This window comes from Gymnoscopelus braueri, assembly GCF_963280865.1.
Source record: "Gymnoscopelus braueri genome assembly, chromosome: 16".
In the NCBI taxonomy this organism is placed as follows: Eukaryota; Metazoa; Chordata; class Actinopteri; order Myctophiformes; family Myctophidae; genus Gymnoscopelus; species Gymnoscopelus braueri.
In genome coordinates, this window is record NC_137616.1 from 41,922,502 (window position 1) to 41,948,052 (window position 25,551).

Here is a 25,551-nt window from a genome sequence, read left to right on the forward strand (position 1 = left end):
AATGGCTTATTTTACACTTGGTTGCATGCTGAAAATAGCCGATCTACAAGCTCACAACGCGTCGCGTTACGAGCTTGTAGATCTGCTATTTTCAGAGCGCAACACCCGAGCGCAACCAAACATAAAATGACTTGTCTTTTAGTTCTACTGGATCTCTTCTCCACTAGTCCCTCCCTAACATTTTAGTCTAGTTTTTATTCGTTGACAAAATTGTCAATATATTTAGTCTTAGTTTTAGTCATCATAGCTACGTTTTTATTTAGTTTTTCTTCAGTTTTCGTCAGTGAAAAAAGGTAGTCAACAGACATTTTTCGTCATAGTTTTAGTCGATGAAATCAACACTGTGAGTGTGATGATGCTGAGTCACTAATATTCAACCGTAACCTGAGTTTCACCACACACTAGGGCTGGGTATTGGCAGGTAACTCCGCGATACGATACGTATCCAGGATACAGGAGTCACCATGCGATATGTACATTGAGTTCTCAGTCACCACGACTGATTTCAGTCATTTGCATTCCATGGAAGTCTTAGTCAGTATGTCTTCTATGGCAGTGGTGCTCAACCTATGGGTCGGTACCCCCAGGGGGGTCCTCGCATGATTTTGGGGGGGTACTCAGATGACATAACATAATTTTGAAGCATAATTTGACACACTGTGTTTATGGTTTATGAAACACAGTGCTAGTGTGTGGGGGGCTCCTTTCACTCCGTTTCATAAATCGCAGATTAGAACTTGGCCTAACAACACTTTTTTTCAGGCGTGTGATTTTACTTTGCTCTAATCCATGGATATGTACTGTATCCCGATACGATACGTTTGCCGATAATGACACACGTGACCAAAGTGCCACAAGATAAAGCCAAAAAAAAAACATCAGGGGGCTAGCTTTAGTTTCACTGCCATTTCTCAGGTCCTCTCCTCTCACTTCTTTCTCTCTGAAGAGGGATCTAGCAGTATCTCATAGCAAAGACATTTTATTCATCACCAAAAAACAACGACAACCAGACAAACTTTTGCGAGGTTTATCGATACAATAAGACACAAATTGGACATCACTGATATGTATTCCGATATTTGATATTTTGAGCACAGCACTACCACAAAGCCCACTGTTCTTTCACAATCCTACATATAATTAAAGAAAACTCTTGTCAGTCAGTCACACGGAAAGACCGTCTGTCCCGCATGCTTCTCCTCGGTGGCTTTAGCAATTGATCTCAACTTGCACACGGGCAATGACCTTTAGCATAATATGCACAAAATGACGACGCCCAACGGGTCCACGAAGCATTCGCTGGGGGTCCTCACGGCTGCGCAGAAAAATTGTGCGTGCGTGTGCGCGCACGTGCGCATATACCGTCTACACAGCACATAACTCAAAGTCTGCAAATATTTTTTGCCGGGTATAGACTATACGAAGAATTCATCTCATTACCAGCTGGAACTGATGCTCCGCAAGCGCCCGATCCATCTCTCTAACACGGTGGCAGGGGTCCGACGGTGCTGGGAGATTGCGTTCGGACCCCCCCCCTGTCTGAACTAAACCCCCCTCCCCCCCCCCCCCAAAAAAAAACAGCTCCCATTTGCCCTTCCTGAGTCGCGAATCACTCAGTCACTTCATATCGTGCCCAAGAAGAACCAATCCCGTTTGATCGATTTACTGTAATATTTAGCTCCCTTCCTGCCCTCTCGGTCCGTTTGATGTCATTGCCATCGATGAGAAACGATTCTCTTTTAACCCATTAAGACCTGGAACGCATCTCTGTCACTTTTTGATTTGAGCTAAAAAGCATTATTTTACACTTTGGCTATTCAAAAATAGCAGATATACAAGCTCGTAGCGCGGCACCAAGTGCCGCGCTACGAGCTTGTAGATCTGCTATTTTTGAAAAATCGAGAAAATGCGTGCAAATCTTTGAATATATATATATTTTTAAAGCGAACATTTGTAACTCAAATCTTTGCTTCTGGGGGGTCCCTGGAACAAAATATTTTGAGATGGGGGGGTCCGCGGCCAAATACATAATACATTTTGGGGTCCTTGACATTCAAAAGTTTGAAAACCACTGACATAGCAACATACGTTTTTAAAAAAAAACAGTTTTTAGAACTGATTTAGAAAGACATTTTGTAGAATCGGAACCTCAGGCCTTAATGGGTTAACCTGTGAGGGAGCCTGACGTCACAGACGTCTCCCTCTCCATTCATTTTTGATAGATTTAAAGCCAGTGGGGAAGGCAGCACTCTGACTTGTATGTTCCCTAATCCTTTTCCCCCGTTTCAGCCACCCTTACCGGGTGGGGAGTGGGGGGGGTGGGTGGCTGGGTGAGGGGGATAATTTTCAATTTCATAGTTTCAAACACGCGGGGGGCCGAGGTGCGTATGGCAGCAGTGGGATGCCTGCGCTCCGCTCCTCATTACTCATGCCGTTTTAGACAATCCTCAAGGAGCCCATCTCTCCACTGGTGTGGAAATCAAGTTCTCCCTTTGAATCCGCTCCCTCCATTTTTTGTCTCTTTTATGCTTTCACTGTCTTTCTGCTCCCACCCCCCATACCTCTCCTCTCCCCTCCTCTCCCCTCCCCTCCCCTCCCCTCCCCTCTCCTCTCCTCTCCTCTCCTCTCCTCTCCTCTCCTCTCCTCCCCTTTCCTCTCCTCTCCTCTCCTCTCCTCTCCTCTCCTCTCCTCTCCTCTCCTCTCCTCTCCTCTCCTCTCCTCTCCCCTCCCCTCCCTAACCCCTCTCCTCTCCTCTCCTCTCCTCTCCTCTCCTCTCCTCTCCTCTCCTCTCCTCTCCTCTCCTCTCCCCTCCTCTCCTCTCCTCTCCTTGTCGGTTGCTTCCTGCTCTGAAGTGTTGGAAGCCGTAGCTGAGGGCTGGAGGCGGCACAGCGTGATACACATTAACCCATTAAGACCGGGAACGCATCTGTGTCAATTTTTAAGATTTATTTGGGCTATTGAAAAATAGCAGATATACAAGCTTCAAAAAATAAATTGCAAGCTCATAGCGCGGCAATGAGCTTGCAATTTATTTTTGAAAAATCATGGAAAATGTGTGCAAATCTTATATATATATATTATATATGCTTTAAAGCGAACATTTTTAACTCCAATCTGTGCTTCTGCGGGTCCCTGGAACAACATATTTTGAGATGGGGGTCCGCGGCCAAATACATTTTGGGGCTTCTTGACGTGGAAAAGTTGGAGCACCACTGATATAGCAGGATTTAGAAAACATCCCCATCTCAAAATATTTTTTTCCAGGGACCCCCCAGAAGCAAAGATTTGACTTACAAATATTCACTTTAAAAAAATATATATATATTCAAAGATTTGCCCACATTTTCACGATTTTTCAAAAATAGCAGATCTACAAGCTCATAGCGCCGCACTATGAGCTTGTATATCTGCTATTTTTGAATAGCCAGAGAAATCTTAAAATGACAGAAGCGTTCCCGGTCTTAGTGGATTAAAGACAGCAGTCCTCACAGTGGGATACTAGTGCTATCGCTGCACCGACTCTTGCCAAGAGACATGAGAGAGTGTGGAGAGAAGACGGTGTTCCGGTTTAGAAGGAGGACTATTTTCGTTTCGGCTATGCCACGGCCACAGTACAAGGGGGTAGACCAGTGGTTCTCAAACTTTTTCTTATCAAGGACCCCCAAATTAATATGTATTTGGCCGTGGACCCCCATCTGAAAGTATTGTGTGCCAGGGACCCCCCATACAGGATTTGTATTTCTCTAAACGTTTTCATTGAAAATAGCCGATCTACAAGCTCACAATGCGTTGCATTCAAATGTATCACCGATGTGTATAGGGTTACAGTGGTTAAACTGATTGTGATACTACATTAATACATTTTAGATGGGGACCCCCCAGGACAAACCACTGCTGTAGACAGTGGAGATGTGCTGGTCCCTCATCCCCAGATAGTATGCACATGTTGTAGTCAGGACTAGTGAGTGTAGAAGTAGACCAGGTTTTGCAACCTGGTAAAAAGAGTGCGTAAAACTAGGATAAACTGCCCTACCTACGGTTATTTAAAGGAGATTGTGTGATCTACTTTGACTTCCAAAACGAGGGTACAATACAGTGTGTGTGACACTGTGTCTATTCCCAGAAGATGAGGTGTTAAGCACTCACGTTGGGTCATTCAGGCAGGCGGCTCAGGGGTAAAGCTCGTGCCCACCACCGTGGAGACGGGGGTTGATTCTTCCACAAGCGCTCCAACAAACACAATTGGCCCGTGTGGGCAATACTCTATTCCGATTGGTCAGTTAAGGCATTTTATAGTCTGATAGGCTATTTCTTCACAGCACACTCTTGTAAACGCATAATATAAAACACATTTTAATCAATATATATATTTTTTTCTTTAACCTTTCGTACAAAAAAAGACAGATATTTTTAAACCTTTATCAAAAGATTTTCTGAAATAAAAAACATTAGTTTCTGAAATCTTCCCAAATGTTAAGCTCACAATGTGACTCACTGTGAGCTTGTAGATAGGCTATTTTCACTATTTCTAAAGTACTAGGGCATTAAGTGGTTAGTTCATAGTGTATTTCTTTTTATTTTGGGTCCAGGGGGAGACACCAAATGTCTCTTTTGGGTTCTCGAAATGAAAAGATCCGGGATTGATTGAGTTAATCTGCTTAACATGTCAGTGGTTGTGTTCTGTGCTGACTTTAGCACCAACATGGGGATTTTAAGTGTGCAGAGTCTGCAGACAATAAAATGGGGAAATCAATCAGGAGAGATCAGCGATAATTAAGTTCTCTAGGTTGGTCTCTACGGCTTTGTCCTATGTTGAATGTGTGCTGAGTATAGTGACTCATGTACTGGCATTCATTGATTTGATATCGATCGATCTTCCTGGAACTATGGATTTTCTGGCGCTGGTTGGAGTGGCAGCTCAGTGCAATGCTAATTGCCAAGGCAGAGCATTTGGCTTTAGTAGGAAATAGAGTCACCAGTTCTATGTTTATGCACAGATATTCTGCTGTAGAATCACATATCATTTAATGTATCATGTGTCATTATAACGTAGAAGCAAATGTGTGTACACAATAACACAAAGATTATAGTATCAACTATCACCATCTTATTGCCAGATCATTGCTTTTAACCACTTTCAAACTGATGTCCCAATTTTAGACAAAAAATATGTGAAAATGTGAAAATAGCAGATCTACAAGCTCACAGCGCATTATGATGTGATGCTTTGTGACCTTGTTGAATGGCTATTTTCGCTCTTCATCTTATGATGAACTATATATTAAGTTGGACTTTGAAGGATCAGTGAGTGCATCACACTAAAGTGGGGTCCAGGGACCATCAGGGGGGTTCGAAATGAACCCTTACAGGTCCGTAACTCAGAGTTATGGGGGTCCTCCTTAAAATGAGAACCGCTGAACTAATGGTTTCCCTCTGTCCTCCCAGGCGGCTGCACCATAAAGAACCAGTGTAGCCAGACGGTGGAGTACTGTGCTGAGCTGCTGGGTCTGGAGGAAGAGGACCTGAGGGTCAGCCTCACCACCAGGGTCATGCTCACCTCTGCTGGGGGCGTCAAAGGAACCGTCATCAAGTAAGAACATGCCGTGCACCTTTCACAGCAGTAGGCTTTTGGGATGCTCCTATCCACAGAGATGCAGAGAGTGGCAGGCATGTATGAGGTTAGACATAAGGTGCAGGTTAAACAAGACAACAGCAGGTGCGGTATATACGGTGTAGCACTAGAGCGGTAACAGATTTGGGGCACATGCCTTAGTGCTAGGGGTGTGCCGATACACTAATTTCACGAAACGATACGATACGATATTGGGCTCACAACTTCGATACGATTTCGATACAATACGATACGCACTTTTTTATTATGAAAATATATGGGGGAGAGAAAAAGCAAATGCAAACAAATAATTCTGTTATTCAGACATGCAAACTTGTAGCTTTTCAGCTACAATAGCCGTTTTGAATCCAAATAGGGCAATAGTGTGACACCTGACCCGAAAAAAAAAACATGTTGTCACCCTTTTCACCTCGGGGCTGTTTGCATGCCTGATTATTATTATTGTAATTTTTTATTTATTTTTTCAAAACGATATTTGTTTCCCCCAAAACGATACATATCGTCACGAAAACGTATCGCGATATATCGCGGGACGATATATCGGCACACCCCTACTTAGTGCACGAAAAAAGAAGGTCTTACGTGCTGGTGACATAATCCACATACTGTAAGATAAAAAACAAACAAAGAAATTTAAAAAATTGTAAGTCCACATAGGAAGGTAGGCTGTTGCAGCCCATTATAACTTTAAACCCATTTGAACCCTAGCGATCCTTATTCTGGGGCAAACATTCAGCGAAAATAGTTGATCTACAAGCTCCCAACACGTCACACCAACGCGCCTCGTTGTAAGCTTGTAGATTATTTTTGGCTAAGATAAACACGAAATGACGATGGGAAGAATTAGGGGGCCTAGTATTGAGCCCTGGGGGTCTCCAGTCAGCTAAGTATATTGGGTTTAAATGGTTAACTGGGTGAAGTTAAAAACCTGTCTGTTTTATCTGAACCGTAATGAGACGTTGAGATGGTTAAAGCCAAGGTGTGACAAGAGAACCGTTTAGAAACAAGGTGAATTGAAGGCCAAGACACTGTTCTATCAACTCACGAGAACAGTGCTTTGAAATGTTCACAAGGCGAAGGAACTCCCCTGAGGTGAATGGTGATTTGGAGCGGGTGCTGCTCACTGCACATTTCTTACACTCCAAATACAAAGTGAAAAACCCCCTTCTGTCCTGTTTGATTCTTTTGCTTTGGGAGCAGTGGTGCAGTAACTAAGTACATATCCGTGAGTACTGTACTTAAGAGTATAAATATAAAACTGTACTGTACTATAAAAGAAAATACAAGTGACTTTTATTTCTGAGTGCGACACTCTTTTTGATTTGTTTGGAATCTGAAAATGTCCTTAAAAAAGGGTCAGTGGTGAGGCACATGGTTTAGAAGCAGGAGAACACACAAACACGTTTTTGTTTATATTACTTTGGGGGGGAAAAAACAGCCCAACAACCCACAAGCAATAATGCCTTGCCTTGCCCACTAAGAAAAGTATATGAAAAGTATAAGTCATTAAAAATATCGCCACATTCCATCTCCATATTCATGTAAAATATTTGCAAGGAACTAACAAACAACCTTCATCAAATAACTCTCCCAAAAGTCTTTTTAATTGAGTGCACAATGCTATTTTGATATATGTGACCCAGCACAGCAAATAGAAGAACAAAATTTGCATTTTCTTTTATATGAAACTAGAAAGCTAGAAGGATTTTATAGCTTTCATATGAAAACTATTAAATGAAGTATTGCGTTTTGGAATGACACCAAAACACAATACGGCTTATGGAGAAAAACTGTAAAAAATTAAATAAATAAGAGAAAATGCTAAAGTCAAGGATTCGCTCATTCTTTTGTGATCCCTTTGTCTGGCCTGAGCCATCCCAGAATTGAATAGCTGTCTTGTAGACACCGCTCTTCTATACAGAAAGTTTAGCGAAAACCTCTTCGATGGCTCTGTAGATGGCATCACAATAGTTTCACAGCCCACATTCAGAGCTTGCTTGGGTGAACGATGTCACTGCACAGCATGACCGCACACCAGATCGACTCAGGTTTTCATTTATAAAGTGCTGTGTTGCATCGTGCCAGGTCTCACACACACACACACACACACACACACACACACACACACACACACACACACACACACACACACACACACACACACACACACACACACACACACACACACACACACACACAGCTGATCTTGTAAAGTTTTTGAGGAGATGCTGAGTGGATGGAAGTTTTTGGAGTTTCTTTGTGTTTTTTTTTGTAATGGAAGGGGATTTATTTTTATACTTTGTGTTCGAGAAAAGTTTGACGAAAAATGCTGCCATGCTATTCTTATTACCATTGAGTGTTAAAGCTCAACTTGTCTGTCTGTCTCTGAGTCCAGAGCTAATCTCGGAAGCTACTGGACCGATCAGGGCAAGTTTCTTGTGCAGTCAGCCAGTGGTTAAAGGAAGTTATTCCACCCCGAATTCTTCAAATCGGCCTCATGGTGGTGCTATACCAACCCACATTACCTTTTAGCCCGTCATTCTTCAACTGTTGGTTGTGCAATCAAAAACTGAATTCCTTTGATCATGATGCAACTCCATGGCCGTCACCGTGCCTATTTCCGCCTAACTCGATTTTTCATGGCAGTTGTTGCTGCTCCTCCTATAGGTCTTGTCCAAAACTCACTCAAATGTCTACACATACTCTCCAGAGTCAGACTCAGGTGTAAATGGGTTAAACAGATGTTGCTGCAACTGTTGTATTGTCAGTGGCAACAGCACACTGACTGAGAATGAGCAAATACAGTGAAATCCTCAGGCATGGTAAGTTTACTTTTATAGCACATTTCAACAATAAGGCAATTTAATGTGCTTGACATAGAACATTAAGCAAAATAAATATGTTATAACAGGACATTTGTATTCAGGAAAAGTTACAAAGTTATCTCTTAGGAAAGTCCTATTCAGCACACAGAGAAAAAAACACTATAAAAGGACATTTGAATACAATAAAAACAAAAGAAGTAAACATTTAATGGAAAGACTCAGGGCAGGTCAGGTAGGTTAGTGTGGGCCAGCAATGTTAGGAATTCGCCAATCAGGCTGGAATTTGAAAAATCGGACGGATCCTTCTTGATCGCTTGACTAAAGAGTTAATATGTACCGATTGTCTTGCTGTTTGGACAACATTTGTATGAGTAATATTAAAAAAATATTTTGCAAGAATCGGCCTCCTGGTGGCGCTATAATAGGGTAATATTGAAAAGGTGGCATTTGTTCCTCAACGTAGTGCGAATGTGGGTGCAAAGTTTCACCGTAAAGGTTCATGATTTGAGGCATTTTGTTCAAAACGGGCCCCTCCTGCAAACTTTAGATGGCAATCTTAGCCAATCAGGATGGAATATGAAAAATCTAACGGATCTGTCTTGATCTCATGACTATAGAGATACTGTGTACCGATTTGTGTGATTTTTGGACAAAATCTGAAGGAGTGATATCAAAAAGTACAGAAGTCGGCCTCGTGGTGGCGCTATAAAAGTCAGATGTGAAATATTTGGGGCAGAGGTTCTGCTCTGGCATGCAGGGAGTGTGTGTGCACAGTTTTGCTGCGATCAAGCCAACGGTGCCGGAGATTAGCTGTTCACAGACAGAATGACACACGGACGGAAGGACGGACGGACCGGGTGCAAAACATACTCTCTCGCCATGCCTTTCGGCCTGGCGGAGACAATTATAGTGCAGAAGAATAAGTAAATACATCTCAAAAGGCATCGGCAAACCGAAAGGTTTTTCAGCTGTGATTTAAAAGCACTGAAAGTTGTAGCAGACCTGCAGTTTTCTGGGAGTTTGTTACAGATATGTGGTGAGTGAAAACTGAACGCCGCTTCTCCATGTTTAGTTTAGATTCTAGGAACAGAAAGCAGACCTTTCCCAGATAACCTGGATGGTACATGATATCGCACAAGATCATAAATGTATTTTGCCCTTAAGTCATTCAATGCTTTTGTAAACCAACAGGCATATTTTGAGATCAATTCTTTGACGTACAGGGAGCCAGTGTAAAGATCTAAGAACTGGAGCGATATTCTCCACTTTCTTGGTTTTAATGAGGACTCGAGCAGCAGCGTTCTGAATCAACTGCAGTCGTCTGATCGATTTTTATTCGTGTTATTTTAAACCACATTTGTAACATTTGTAAGAGAATGTTCAAAAGGTCTGGGTCAATTTGGCCTGCCTCTATTCCACCTCGCCCGCCTATTCTGTATGCGCCTGAGAGGACAGATGGGAGCCGCAAGGTTCCCAGTTCGATCCCGGGCTCCCCCAGGGTTGGTGTCGAAGTGTCCTTGAGCAAAACGCTGAACCCCTAATTGCTCCCGATGAGCAGGTTGGAGCCTTGCAGGGTTTCCTCCGCCATCCATGTATGAATGTGTGTGTGAATGGGTGAATGTTGAAAACGGGTGAAACACTTTGGATAAATGCACCATTTACCATTTAAAGAAAGCTGAGAGAGATTTGAAATCCTGACAAGCTGAACAGAACAGAACAGCTCAGCACAGAACACAGTTACTGTACACAGTACACAGTACACAGAACACAGAACACAGTACACAGAACACAGTACACAGTACACAGTACACACACAGTACACCACAGCAAAGCACAGAACAGAACAGAAGAGCCAGAAGTGGCTCGTCTAAACTCTAATACACAGTGAACATAAATATTGCGTGGCAGAGAGACAGGGTGTTGGGAGACAGGCGGGGGGGGGGGGGGCGGGAGGGGGGATGTTAAACATGTTAACCCCGCACAGACTCTGCAGCGAACAGCTTGCTGGACTGAAGGGGTGTCTGTGCAGCGTGTCAATCAGACAGACAGACAGACAGACAGACAGACAGACAGAAGGTGCCTGTGTTGCGTGTCAGAGAGACAGACAGACAGATTGTGCCTGAGTCAGACACACAGACAGAGCGGAATTGAGAAGAGATGGTGGGGGGGGGGGGGGGGGGGTCGGGTGGCGAGAAAGGAAGAGAGGAGAAGACCGAGATAATGAGGCTAGGAGAGATAAAAGGGGAGTGTGTGTGTGTGTGTGTGTGTGTGTGCATGTGTGTGAAACAGTGGATCAACAAATAGACGTGTTTTCTGTTGAACTACTCGAGCTGTATTTAACAAAATTCTAAAATATCCGCTATTTTGAGAAGCAAGGCATTGACACAATGTGTGTCGCTATGATGTAGGAAATAGAATGTGATGATAGTAATTTCCTGTTTACATTAAACTGTTGCAATGGCTTCAGGAGACCTCTTAAACCTCCACACGTGAACCAGTGGTTCTTAATCTTTCCTGGATCAGGGCCCACTTGAAAATCGGAAAAGCATTCACGTCCCACACAGCTGACCACTTGTGTTAAGTGGTCAGATCGTTGGGCCGCGATTAGCATGTTTATTTGAATGATCAAGCAATCGATTGTATTCCGGCTTGGATCAAGGGAACTAACATAGTATGCTTTAAGTTCCTATTTATCAGGATCACGATTAAAAGTACATTTTCAAGGTTGTAAAGAAAAAATCACACCCTTTGTGAAGTGGGCGGTGTCTTGCTAGCTAATCACAATACTGAATGGAGTCAACCAATCATGTACAAAAGATAAATACATTTATTGAAACACTCTTTATGATGGACGAAACCATAACTTGAAAAAAACTAAATTTGTTTTTTTCAAGTTATGGTTTCTTATATAGGGCTATGCACATGTGTCATGTGACACTGGCCAATCACAGTCCTGAATAGATTGTGATTGGCCAATCACGGTGCAGGATAATTGTACAAATTTCCAAACCTCACTTATAGGGGCGGTTTCACAGCGCAGGATATTTGTACATTTTTCCAAACCTCACTTATAGGGGCCGTTTCACCGCCCAAAAAAGACAAGACATCTCTTTTACATTATATATATATATATAGTCTTAGTGTTTTGCCAAGTGGGAACCCACTTGCAATATCTCATATCCTCAAAATAAGTCCGAAATAAGTGATGGTTTAATCTTCGGAAGCTACCTTTATTCCTTTTTTTACAAGTATTTACATAATGTGTTAAGAAATTACAATGTTTGTGGAAGCTGACCCCCCCAAAAAAGTACATTTATAATACGCAATAATACATTTGATTGTATTATTGCGGTGAAAAACGTTGCGTGCGCCTGAACGAAAAAGTTAGGCTCACCAGTGCAACCATTAACCAATTAAAACGTTAACTTGGAGCCCTGTAGAAATGTTTGTTCTTTAATATTATGCTTGCAAGCCAAATTAATATACTGTAAATACAATACAAATAAATACGTTCAAATGGAAAGCTCCGCTCAAATCTTATGAAGCCACAAAACACTTGTCCAGCAACCGAGCGTTGAGTGTACGGGAAAACCTCCACAGCTGGGACGTTGCGTTGGTAATTGCGTTCAGAGGGGAAGCGATTGTTCACAGAGCGAGGTGGAAAGACCTGACAGACTCATAGGGAATACGTATTAGGCTACTTGTAAACATTAGCGTTCAGTCATTATGCAAGCTTTGGCATTCAGACCACCTGGTATCTAAGTGGGAGGCTATAACCATGGCATTAAAACTCATGGCCCCTAAGCACTGGCTGTAGGTGCTATGAATTAAACATGGGGGATTAAGTAATACAGAAACCAGGTATTTTTTTACTAAGAGCTACAGGGCTGTTAGTCGTAAAAGGTAAAAAGGTCAAGTTGGAGGCAATTTAACATATCTGTGTGGGTATCCTCTTGCCCTGGAGAGCCAAATACAATTTGAAATGGTTTGACACTTAACCTACTGTATACCGTTCGGGTCATGGAACAAAGCTATATTCTATCTTCCACGAGCAAATCTTCTCCAAAGTGCCGTCGCTGAATTCCGCATTTTAGAGTCCAATTCTAAAGCCATGGACGATGGTCTTATATGATATAATGAATAAATAAATTCATCATTATTTGATTTATTATTATTAGATGAATACATAGATACAAATCCACATTGTTACTAACCACTTAAACCCTATATACTTTGCTGTACTATACGTCAAATAGGGGAAATTGCCAAAATAGCTCACAACGCGGTGAGCTTGTAGATCGGCTATTTCCGCAGATTGTTTGCCCATTTCCGCTGAATGGTCCCTTGTTTGTTTTCGCCAAATAATCGCCTATTATGACATGCCCAGAATAGGGGTTCATGCGCAGTTGCCCAATTTCCATATAAATATTTACTTCAAAAGTATCAAACTCCTCGCTGAGAATATTCATGTCATGTTTCTGACCAACTGTGCAAAAAGCGCCAACGATGACGTTTACATTTTGGCGACGCATATTTTTTGAAAGTGCTGCTCCCTGCCTATGTGTAATTTGAGGCACTTCAAATCAAATCAACATCACGATTATTTCAAACTTTTGCCTCGATTAAGATTAATGAACAAGATATTTGTTTATAATATATATACTGACAATAGCCAAGCTTGTAGATCGGCTATTTTCGCTATTTCTGCACGCCACCATTGTATAACAAAGTATAATACAGTGTTATGTGTTTAATTAGACTTGATAGAATCGATTTAGTTGATTATAAAGCTTCTAGTGGAATTTTGTCGCGTTGATTTGTTTAAATATAAGAAAAAATACAAATGTATACATATACGGTATACCATATATAAAAACCTGCTTCTTGATTATTCGATTAACCTACTTACTGTACATGAGCAAGATGAAGTTGGTTATTGGTTCTAAATGTTGGTTTCAATATATTTTCGGTTAATTGCCCAGCTCTACTACAGAGCCAGCTGTACTGACAGTTCATGAGCCATTCTGTGGTCGATGGACGATGTCTGGCTGAAAAGAAATGTGCAGAAGAAATGCTTTGTCACTGGAGTGTGACAGAGCAGAGACGGGTTTGGATGCAGTCATTGACAGAGATAACAGCCACTGAGTGCCATGAGTTCACTTACCGTACATTTTTCCCATCTCAAAAGTTGAAAAATAATCTTTTCAAGCTTTTGATCTCCCCCATATGTGGGAATTGATTCCAAAAAAAAAATCATGTATTGTGATTGCAAAGGTTGCATAGATGAAATATCTGCAGAATGATGTTCTTAGACCCAGTGTCATTTTGCTTATTATGTAAGTGTATTTGTAGTAAACATTTTGTACTACAGTATATTTGTCAATGTAAAGCTATAACCTTGGGCTAGAGCGACAGAACATTGGCATATCCGAATGCATTCATTCTGAGCAGCGACAGCCGCTGTCTAATCAAGTTGATTAAGTCGAACGCGCAATATGTGGTACATCTTATCTCACCCCATGCAATCAACTCACTCCTTTCTTTGCCGTTTGAACTGTGAAGAAATAAAAGAGTCTTTCCATCTGTTTTTATTTCATGTCTAGACTGAATACCAATGGTTGTCAGGGGACCTAGGTCCTGGGTCACCTTGCTCTCTAGGAGCATACAAAATCAGTCTGAAGATAAAAAATCTTCCATTTTGTATGCTCCCAGAGCAAGGTGATACACCTAGCAAAGGTCATATCACCACAAACATGACATGAAAGTTTCATATTTAAAAAATAGAAAGAAAAGTGTGATATATCGCATGTGGTTTTAATTTTAATTAAATGTTCCCCTCCATAAAGTATAAAACAGCATAACACTTTTTCCCCCCCGCAACATAAACAATGAATTCTTAAGAAATGAAAGAAATATCCCCAAAAGATTATTAACCCTTTAACACATTCCCTGCCAGAGGTGTTTTTTAGAAAAGGTTCCCCCAGTGCCAGGATTTTGACCATTCTGACTAATATTTGAGGACTCACAGATTGGTTTGTGCTATGACTATGAACACATGGAATATCTCAAAACAAAGCTTAGAATCTCTTCTTTCATTTAAAAAAAAAGTGAGTTTATAGCATGTTCCGTTTTTTAGCTAGAGGTAGTTGAATACAGCTTGGTTTGACCAAAAACTGACCTTTTTTTCATACATTCAGAGTTATAATCAATTTAGTAAAATAAACACGTTTAGAGACATAAAAATAATTTCAAAAGTCTTTGACGTTTATTTTGCGCCTTCATTGACATCCGTCATGTAAACAATACTTTAGAAAAAAAAAAAAGAAAAAAAAAGCTTTTGGACACATTTTATCACACCGTTTCAATGTCAATGGCATTTCAACTCAACTCAAGTCTTTCTTTTCAAAGTAATAAAGTGTGTGTGTGTGTGTGTGTGTGTGTGTGTGTGTGTTTGGAAATAAGCCCAGACAGAAACAGCAGCCCCAGGAAACGCTTCAGCTCTGCAACGGTCAATGCTATCCAAACTTTTCCTCTGGCATGTGGCTTCTCTGAAAGTCTCTGCTTATCATAATGTGTTTTTAGCATATGTGTTTGTATAGTTGCATATCTCCTGGAGCAGAACATCAGGCAGGAGTAGCTCTAGATAGTCAGCAGGGCAGTCGGAGTCGAGCTCAGCAGCAGCACCCTGAGGGCCCGGATTCACGGCAGTAAAGGGGATGAGTTTAGGCTGCCAGTCTGTGTCAGACCACACATCCACAGGAGCTGCAGCTGTAAATATACATAAGTAAAATATCACTTTAGGCTTTTAGCAAACACTCTTATCCAGACAGAGCGACTAAAAATAGCAGATGTTGGTGGTGCTACAGTGTTGTGTGTGAATTTGTTGACATGAACTGGACAGGACAGGATCAAAATGTTGTTTACTTCAAGGTTGTTTACATGACCTGACCTCAAATTCCCTTTGAAGCATTTCATTATGACAGAACAGACATGGTCAGAGGGGGGGGGCTGTGTGCACCTGCATCCCCCTCCAAAATAAGAATAAAAAGAGCAGATCTACAAACTCACGACAAGTTTGTAGATCTGCTACTTTTATAAAAGGCATCACACACATGCATAGTAAATATATAGGCTATATTTACCCTTGCGAGATGACGTGCGAGATGACTTGCTAGATGACTTGCGAGATGATCCAGCCAGGGGTACAGCCACCTCCTCCTCAACCATGTCTGCGCCTGCAATAAAGTGAAATAAGAATGTAGCAAACACTCTTCCAGACAGAGCGACTTACAATAAAGCCCACCCACCTACCCCCCGCCCCCCCAAAAAAAGAATAAAAATAGCAGATCTACAAACTCACAACAAGCTTGTAGATCTGTTATTTTTTATGGCATCACACAATATAACATAGTAAATATATAGGCTACATTATCATCATTCATAATCAGACAGAGTGTGTCCCCATGCTACAGTGTTGTGTGTGAATCTACTGTCAGTCCAATTCAGATCAAAGACGATTTTGAAAAGGTTTGTTGACATGAACTGGATTTTTTTTTATGGCACCACACACATGCATGGTAAATATATAGGCTACATGTACCATTGTTCTGTGGTGTTTTAGCAATTTTGTATTCCTGTGTACAAGTGTCATACAGAAAAAGTTCTTACCTCTGCTAGATGGTCCGGCCAGGGCTACGTCCTCTACATCCTCAACCATGTCACAGTCTGAAATGAAATATCAAATACTTGGTAAATATTATGAACATCAAATCAATTTAGGTATTTAGCAAACACTCTTATCCAGACGAGAGTGACTTACAATAAAGCACACCTGCCTACTCCCCCCCCCCAAAAAAAGAATAAAAATAGCAGATCTACAAACTCACAACGAGCTTGTAGATCTGCTATTTTTATAAGGCATCACATAATATAACATAGTAAATATATAGGCTACATTATCATCATTCATAATCAGACAGAGTGTGTCGGTGGTGCTACAGTGTTGTGTGAATCTACTGTCAGACCAATTCAGATCAAAGAGGATTTTTGACATGTCAACAAAAAGTTTGTTGACATGAACTGGACAAGACAGGATCAAAATGTTGTTTACTTCAAGGTTGTTTACATGACCTGACCTCAAATTCACTTTGAAGCATTCAGAGGGGGGGGGGCTGTGTGCACCTGCATCCCCCTCCAAAAAAAGAATAAAAATAGCAGATCTACAAGCTCACACCACACTTGTAGATCTGCTATTTTTACAAGGCATCACATAATATAACATAGTAAATATAGAGGCTACATTATCATCATTCATAATCAGAGTGTCGGTGGTGCTACAGTGTTGTGTGAATCTACTGTCAGACCAATTCAGATCAAAGAGGATTTTTGACATGTCAACAAGAAGTTTTTTGACATGAACTGGACAAGACAGGATCAAAATGTCGTTTACTTCAAGGTTGTTTACATGACCTGACCTCAAATTCACTTTGAAGCATTCAGAGGGGGGGGGGCTGTGTGCACCTGCATCCCCCTCCCAAAAAAGAATAAAAATAGCAGATCTACAAGCTCACACCACACTTGTAGATCTGCTATTTTTATAAGCACAGTAAATATATAGGCATCATAATCAGAGGGTGTCCCTACGCTACTCTGTGTGTGTGTGTGTAAGTGTGTGTGTGTGTGTGTGTGTGTGTGTGTGTGTGTGTGTGTGTGTGTGTGTGTGTGTGTGTGTGTCTTATAACTTATAAGCAGACCTGGCAACAACTTATCGTGTCTAGTCCACCAAACACACAATAAAACACAATAAAAAAATATTCTTACCACTGCTGAAGTGAGCAGTAGAAAGCTTTCTCTTCCTTGGATCCCAGCGATCACCAGAGCCCTCATCACTGCTACTGGAGGAAGAGCTGTCGCTGTCGCTGTCGTTGTCTGTGACAACTGGGCTGCGAACGGGCTCCGGACGGGTCCTGCCGCTCCGACGAACACCGTCGGTCGGTACCGCGGCAGTAGATGGGCCCGCTACGGCCGTAGTGGAGATCGCCCCCACTAACTGCTGCTTGTCGGGCTCCGGACGGGTCCTGCCGCTCCGACGAACACCGTCGGTCGGTACCGCGGCAGTAGATGGGCCCGCTACGGCCCCCACTAACTGCTGCTTGTCCTCGCCGTCCACCGCAGTAGATGGGCCCGCTACGGCCGTAGTGGAGCTCGCCCCGACTAACTGCTGCTTGTCCTCGCCGTCCACCGCAGAAGAAGGGCCCGCTGCGGCCGTAGTAGAGATCGCCCCCACTAACTGCTGCTTGTCCTCGCCGTCCACCACAGTAGATGATGGGCCCAATCCCAGTAACTGGCGTAACAGTTTCTTGTCGTCCACAGGAGGTGGACAAAGCGGCTCTGGTTGCACTGGCACTGCTGGTTGTGTCCGAGTAGCCCGAGTCAACGACTCCAACAGTGTCTGCTGGCGTAGCGAACCGGACGCTTGTTTAGCGCCCCTGTTTGAGCGTTTTTTGCCCCTCATCTTATACTACACTATATCTGATCTCTTTTTTTTTCCTTCTCCTCTCCTCTCCTCGATCACTATAACTGACCACTTCTCCTCTCCTGTCTGCTCCGCTCTCCGACCACACCAAATGATCTCTCCTCTTCACACTCCTCTTCTCTACAAGCTTATCTCCTCTCTCTCCGACTACACTACACCAAAAGATCTCTCTCCTCTCGTCTCGATCCTCTCCTCTCCTCTCCTCTCCGCTCCTCACTCGACTGAAATAAACTAAACTGAACTAAACTGAAGACACTCAACCGCTCACAATCTCTAACACACTCTCATGCAGTCTCACACACACACACACACACACACACACACACACACACACACACTCAATCACTAACTGACTCACAAACTGTCTCACACACTGACTGACCTGTCTCAAAAAATTGCTGTTACCAACCCTCACTCTTTTCACTCCGATCTCCGTCTCTCTCTCTCTGTCTCTCTGAAATGTTTGGGCGCACAATGGCGAACAGGCCGAGGCGGCACCACCGTCTCCTTTTTAAAACATTTGGGCAAACAGCTGTTTGTGATCAGCTGACTGATCACGTGTTTTTTCGGTTAACCCCTTCATCTACAGGTCCAATATTAACGTACAAGCTGCGCAACAGTGTAATATACAGTAATCAATGAAAAAACCCATCAACGGTTTAAACCGTTGATGGGCCCGTGGCAGTTAAAGGGGTACATTTTGATTCACGAGTATAACCGTGGATGGCAGGTAATGTGTTAAGACTGGGAACGCATCCGTGTCATTTTAGATTTATTTGGCTATTAAAAAATAGCAGATATACAACTCATAGTGCGGCACAGAATGCCAGCGCTATGATGTTGTAGATCTGCTATTTTTGAATAGCCAAAGTATGAAATAATGGTTAATGTGGTTACACAGATGCGTTCCCGGTTTCAATGGGTTAACCTAAAAAGCCCAAAGCAAAAGACAACATAGACTCTTGTTAACAACATTATCGTGTGTGTCTGTTTCCCAGGGTGCCGTTGAAGGTGGAGCAGGCTAACAACGCGCGGGACGCTCTGGCCAAGGCGGTGTACAGTCGACTGTTCGACCACGTGGTCACCAGGATCAACCAGTGCTTCCCCTTCGACTCCTCTGCAAACTTCATCGGAGTCCTGGACATCGCTGGCTTCGGTCAGTTACCTCCACCCCCTTATCCTCACTGCTGGGGCAGAAACCTTTTATATCCAAATTTCGCATTTTTTTTAACCCATTAAGACCTGAGGCGATTCTTAAAAAAAATCTAAATCCTAACAGTTTTTTGAAAAAAAATCAAAAATCAAAAATTAAGATTTTTCAAAAATAACAGATCTACAAGCTTGTAGCGCGGCACTCGGTGCCGCGCTATGAGCTTGTATATCTGCTATTTTTGAATAGCCAAAGACATCTAAAGTTACACAGATGCGTTCCAGGTAATTAATCCTACAAGTGTGTCACCCGTAAGTAGCGAAAAATGGATGTATCGCGTTGTGAGCTTGTAGATCTGCTGATTTTAGCAATTTTTTTTAAGTGAAAGTGGTTAATCCTGCCGGTGGGCGTTACACACATTTAAACCAAAAAAAAAGTATTAACGAGCTTGTGACTAAATAACGACATTGGATCCAACCAACTTATAAATTGTAGCCACAAGTAAAAACAATGAACAGCAATGATGAATAACAATGAAATGCCATAAGAAACTGTGCAAACGGAACATCCTCAATGTTAAAATGTCTACTGTACACTGCAGTATAGGCAAGAACCAATGCAATGTTTTGCTAAGCAAAAAGTAACAAAGGCCCTCTCAATGTTTCTCAACGCCTCCTTATCCAATAGATCCCTTACCAGACGATGTCACACTAATAGCAGCCAGTATGCGCGCGCAGGCCTGCTCCAAAAGAACCCGAACCGCTCATAAGACGCAATATAAAAGTCATCACGGCACCCGTGTGTGACAATGCATTCCATCAAACTTTCAGCTGCAGTTTTCCTTCCCATTGTGGCGGAGAAAGTCTGAGGATGTTTACTGCGATCTCTCCCTCTTGAAATACTGTATACGCCTTGGTTTCTGTTGTGTTTAAGCGATAATAGCGATCCTCCGACCAGTTGGCCTCAAAACCCGGCCTCCAGTCACTGTGATAATACGCCATGATACGCCCGGTGATATGCACGGAGGGAGTGCTCATTCGCGGCGTATTGTGAGCTTGTAGGTCAGCTATATCCAGGACGGTTACTGCCCCCCCCCCCCCCCCCCCCCCCCACACACACACCCAATTAAAATGTAGTTCCTCCTCTGAGAGTTGATGTTTGTTCTGCGTTGCTTACGTCATTTTGAAAACATCTCATTGAATGCTCATAATGCGATGCAACACGATGCGTTGTGAGCTTGTAGACTCCCTGTTTTGGTTGAAGAGATTTGGTGTTGTGGTAAAAAAAAAAACGAGCACCCAAAGTACAGAGATGACCACGCCCGGTCAACTAAGTATTTGTTTACCAAGTACAGATGGTTTAAGTGGTTAAAATTCATCAGAGATACATTGTATTATTATTTACTCTTAAAGGTAGGGCAAGTGATTTACTTTGGTTAAAATAAGTGTTTAATAGCTCTATATTCTGATAGTAATCATTGCTATAGAGTGTTTGTTCAGTAAAAGGAGTCTCCATGTCTCTCCAGCTCTTTATTAAACAGAAAATGCATTTTCAGTGCTCTCTCCTGATTGGCTTAAATTTTGTCACCTACCTGAAAATGTGCTATATTCTGTTTACTAAAGAGCTGTAGGGACCACTGTGACCAAACAAACGCTCTGTAGCAATGATTATTATCAGCGTATAGTACTTTAACCTTTTTAACAAAAAAAAACAAAAAAAACCCAAAAATGTCACTTACCCTACCTTTAAATAACAGCTACAATAAAAACTAATCATACCAACAACACCTGATGGCAGGGACAGCTTGCAGAAAAGAACAGATCTACATACAATCCAACAACGTGTCACATAACACGTTGTCGTCTTGAAGATCTGTTGTTTTCTGCAATAGACACTGTCGTACTACGGAATATAAATGAGGCTTTATTAGCCATGATCCCAGACATGCTTCCAAACTCCATTCAACACAGAGGATTTTACTGTGCAGGCAGCTCCGTGTCTACCATAATTACCCCAACAGACTAAACCAGGGGTCTTCAACAGGGGGTCCGGGACCCCTAGGGGGTCCTCAGAGTTACTACAGGGGGTCCGCCAAATCTTTGTGTGATATGATTTTTTTTTCCCCCTTAACCACTTCAACCCTTGCATCCCTTTTCTGAGGAGAACTTTAGCCAAAAATAGCCGATCTACAAGCTAAAGAGCTATCGGTGTAGAGGGAAAAAAAGAGCAGACCCCGTAAACAAAAAAAGTTTAATCTGAAACACAATTTTATACGATATAGAGGGGGTCCCTGCTTCAGCTCTTTCTCAGCTAGGGGGTCCTTCCTTGGGCTGAAAACGTTGAAGACCCCTGGACTAAACAACATTCACAACTTGTGCCTCACTTGACTGCAGCTTTAGATATAATGAAAGGAGTGATGAAATTAAAGTGTGCATTTGAATATGATAAACTGGTGCCCACCAAGGACACCACAGCACGGCCCGCTTTCCAACATATTGCCTCCACCTCCACCTCCCCCTTAACCCATTAATACCTGGAACGCATCTGTGTCACTTTAATTTCTTTGGCTATTCAAAAATAGCAGATATACAAGCTCATAGCGCGGCACCGAGTGCCGCGCTATGAGCTTGTAGATCTGCTATTTTTGAAAAATCGTAAAAAAATATTTTTTATATTCTTTTCAAAAATCTGTTAGGATTTAGAAAACATTTTAAGAATTGGACTCAGGCCTTAATGGGTTAAAGGAACTCCCCCTGGGGCGGCGGTACCGTCTCTGTTGAGAAACTCTGGTTTCTACAATACCTTAGGTTAGAGTTAGGGTAATGGGCTCATTAAGTCTGAACCTGCTTTTTGGGGCAGCTGATTTGCTCTTTTGTATCCCACTCTGCTGTGTTTAACTCCAAGATGTTGAGGCAAATTGGTTGTTGAACTGGTTGTTGAACTATCTTTAAACTGCAACTGGCCTCTCGACAGGTTACAAATTACCTTCGTCTTGTTTAAGATCCGTTGTTTTGAAACAAACAACCTCCAGTCCAGAAGAGCGAGGCACATTTTGGAATTCAATCTTCCATTGAGGATTCAGAGCCATGTCCTCTCCTCCAGTCCGTTTGAGGGCAGTGTCATCTTTTTGAAAGGCTGCTGTTGCTCTTTTCTTTCATTTATCATACACTGTAAAAGTTGTTATTTCATTACATTACATTACAGTCATTTAGCAGACGCTTTTATCCAAAGCGACTTACAATAAGTGTATTCAACATAGGTAGGGAACGAAAACTACTAATCACCAGAAGTCTTTAGTGCATTTTCTGCAAAAACAAGCAACCAAGAGTATACCTAGCGCTAAGGTAAAAGTGCAATATATCAGCTACCTATTTCCTTAAACAGATGAGACAAAATAGCTAAATCAAATGAGCATGAGCTAAAACAAATAAGTGTATCGACTAAACAAGATCCAATAAACAATCCAATAATCCAATAAACAATACAGCAATAGAAAACAAGCGTTCGTACAACTAGTTAACAACAAGTAGGTCAGGCAGAGAGGAAGGGTAGTGTTTCCTGAAGAGGTGAGTTTTCAGCCTGCGGCGAAATATGGGCAGTGACTCTGCTGTCCTAACATCAGTGGGAAGTTCATTCCACCACTGTGGGGCCAGAACAGAAAAGAGTCGTGACCGTGTGGATCGGCCAGAAGGACCCTTGAGTGACGAGGCAATCAGTCGCCCCGAGGTGGCAGACCGAAGTGGTCGGGCAGGGGTGTAGGCATCGACCATAGCCCGGAGGTAGGAAGGAGCTGTTCCTTTCACTGCCTATAGGCTAGCACCAGGGTTTTGAACACTCATACTCGCACTTCCTCCGTGTGCACATGGTCATGGACATTGATTTCACTGCACATTATAATTTCCCCTACCGTTGACATGGTGGGATGGTCAGAAAGGCTCTATGCGCAGCAGCCATACTGGAAAGAAATTGGGCCTCTTCCTTACTTCGTTCACAAGTGTTACATGGAACAGAGCGTTGCATGGAACAGAGCCATTCTAATGGCTCTGTTCCATTTAGTGTAGCACAAGTGGTTCTCAAGAACTGTGAAGATCTGTAGGTCATAAATATATACGGTACCTGTACCAATGTCACCAAGTACAATACTTGGACATGCATTCGATTAATAATCATATCTTGTTCTCTTCTCCTCAGAGTATTTTGAACACAACAGCTTTGAGCAGTTCTGCATCAACTACTGTAACGAGAAGCTACAGCAGTTTTTCAACGAACGGATCCTTAAAGAGGTGAGCCAACACTGATGTATTTAAATCGTCTCATTATCCACATGCTATATTTGCATTTCACACATCTTTTTTTCTGCCCACCTGAACTGTGTATGTATTAATAATTCTATTAAGGCCTATTTTGGCGTTAAGAGTCTATTTTGTGCTCAATAGCAGCCTGTAATATGCTTTTCGCTTTGTGCCAGCAAACCAATTTACAGTTTATTTTCAACTGAAGACGATTCATTTACAGATGTCTCCACTGTGTCTCTTTTTTTTCTCTTTTTCTTTCCTTTTTCTTCTTAGCAACAACACAGATGAAAGCCTTAACCCTTGTGTCTTGCGTTAAAAAAAAATCTTAAATACTAAGTGCCTTCCATTAGAGAAGCGAGAGCAGAACAGAACTGCACCGTCGCTCCTCATTAGAAGCAAGAAAAAGTGAAGCTGCTTATCGTTGCTGTCGGGCAGAAACCTCATATCTCCATATTTCACCTTTTTTTGTTAATGTATTTTTCATACATATTTTCCCTACTGTGTCACACAAAAGTAGCAAAAATAGCCGATCTACAAGCTCACAACACGTCGGTGCTGCGACACGTTGTGAGCCCATTCCCCCCCATTTCACTGAAAAGTAACAGTTTTGGATAAATAAGGTTTCCAACCCCACAGCGACGTGCACACGGTTGAATGGATGTCGTTAAGGCACCTCATTAACAGCTGCTGTCTCGCATTTGCATTCCAGGAACAAGAGCTGTACAAGAAAGAGGGCCTCGGCGTCAACGAGGTGCATTACGTCGACAATCAGGACTGCATAGGTACTGTACGACCCCCTAACCACTCGTTATCCGCTGTCATATATTAGTGGTTTTCAAAGTTTTTTTTATTTATTTACCCAGGGTAGTAGCTGAGCACAAGTGCCCATTTTCAGCAACACCCTGCACATAGACAAACACATTAAAACCTGGGAGCTGACCAGTACAACCACAGTCTTCTACCGTTGGCCACTGGAGCAGTTGGGGGTTCAGTGACTTGCTAAAGGGCACTTCAGCTGTGTTTTGGGGAGGGCTGAGTGGTAGCCATTCACTTCCCCATCCAGATTTTCCCTGCCGGCGCGGGAAATCGAACCGGCAACCTTCGGGCAACAAGTGCGCTCCTCTAACTTTTAGGCTTGGGGTCCTTGAGTGGATTTTCAGGGGGTCCCCTAGCAACATGACTTAATATAGCATGAGAATCTGTTTAATTTTGCAGTTAATATTATACTTTTCAAAAAATCAATAGGAATCTTCTGCTCGGTTGGGTTTGGCTGTGTGCACTGAAGAGAAGAAGGAAGGAGAGGAGTTTAATGATTGAGATGGGTGGGGAGGAGAAGAAGAAGAAAGTAGCGTGAAGTCCACAAGAGAAAGACAAATGAGACGTTTTTTTTAGGGGAGGAGGGCAGAGGAGAGAGGAGTGAAGCAGGTGCAAGTAGAAGCAGTGCGAGGTGAGGTGAGAGAACAGAAGGAATGGAGGAGCAGCTGTGAGAGGAATGGAGAGGTGAGCTAAGGTGTGGGCAGTGGTGGTAGAGGTACTCAGGTTTTTAAAAAAAAGTTACTACAGTAGTTACAAAACATACTTTAACCATTTAAGCTGTATTTTATACTATGGCTATTCAGAAGAGCTTGTAGATCTACTATTTTGGGAAAAGAAATGGACAACTTTAGAAAAATTGAAATACTTCAACGAGGTCAAAAGGCGCCGCTTCGCGCCACGTTTCGAGCTTGTGGATCTGCTACTTTAGATGCTTTTGTGTGACTCTGTAGTATGATCAAGTACGGTAGGTTAGTTTACAAAAAAGCACAAAAAGTTATAGAATATGGAGACAAGAGGTTCCTGCCTGATAGCAACGATATATATGTATATATATATGAGTACTTCCTCCACTTGTGCAGAGCAGACAGATGGTCCTTTGTGAGAGCTGATCTCCTGGAGCGAGGGGGTGGGTATAGGGGGGGAATGAAGGAAGGTGAATTGAGGAGAGGGAGCTCAATACGCCTCCTCTCTGCTGTTCAACTGTGTTGTGTGAAACGGCCTCAACCATTCTGCTGCTGCAGTAGTGCAGTCAGCAGAAATAGTTGGGGTGGGGGTCAGAGCAGGGCCTTGACTCAAAA

General features: G+C 42.5%; 1 protein-coding gene across 4 annotated transcripts in view; it reads left to right on the plus strand.

Moving 5' to 3' along the window:
- LOC308102605 (unconventional myosin-VI-like) overlaps positions 1–25,551 on the plus strand; it is a 181,397-nt gene that overhangs the window by 71,435 nt on the left and 84,411 nt on the right. For all 4 annotated transcript variants that reach the window (XM_080452386.1, XM_080452387.1, XM_080452388.1 and 1 more), the window contains exons 12-15: positions 5,446–5,590; positions 18,991–19,148; positions 23,334–23,425; positions 24,147–24,219. In XM_080452386.1, coding sequence (XP_080308512.1) covers positions 5,446–5,590; positions 18,991–19,148; positions 23,334–23,425; positions 24,147–24,219 — 468 coding nt within the window. The remainder of the gene's footprint in view (positions 1–5,445; positions 5,591–18,990; positions 19,149–23,333; positions 23,426–24,146; positions 24,220–25,551) is intronic.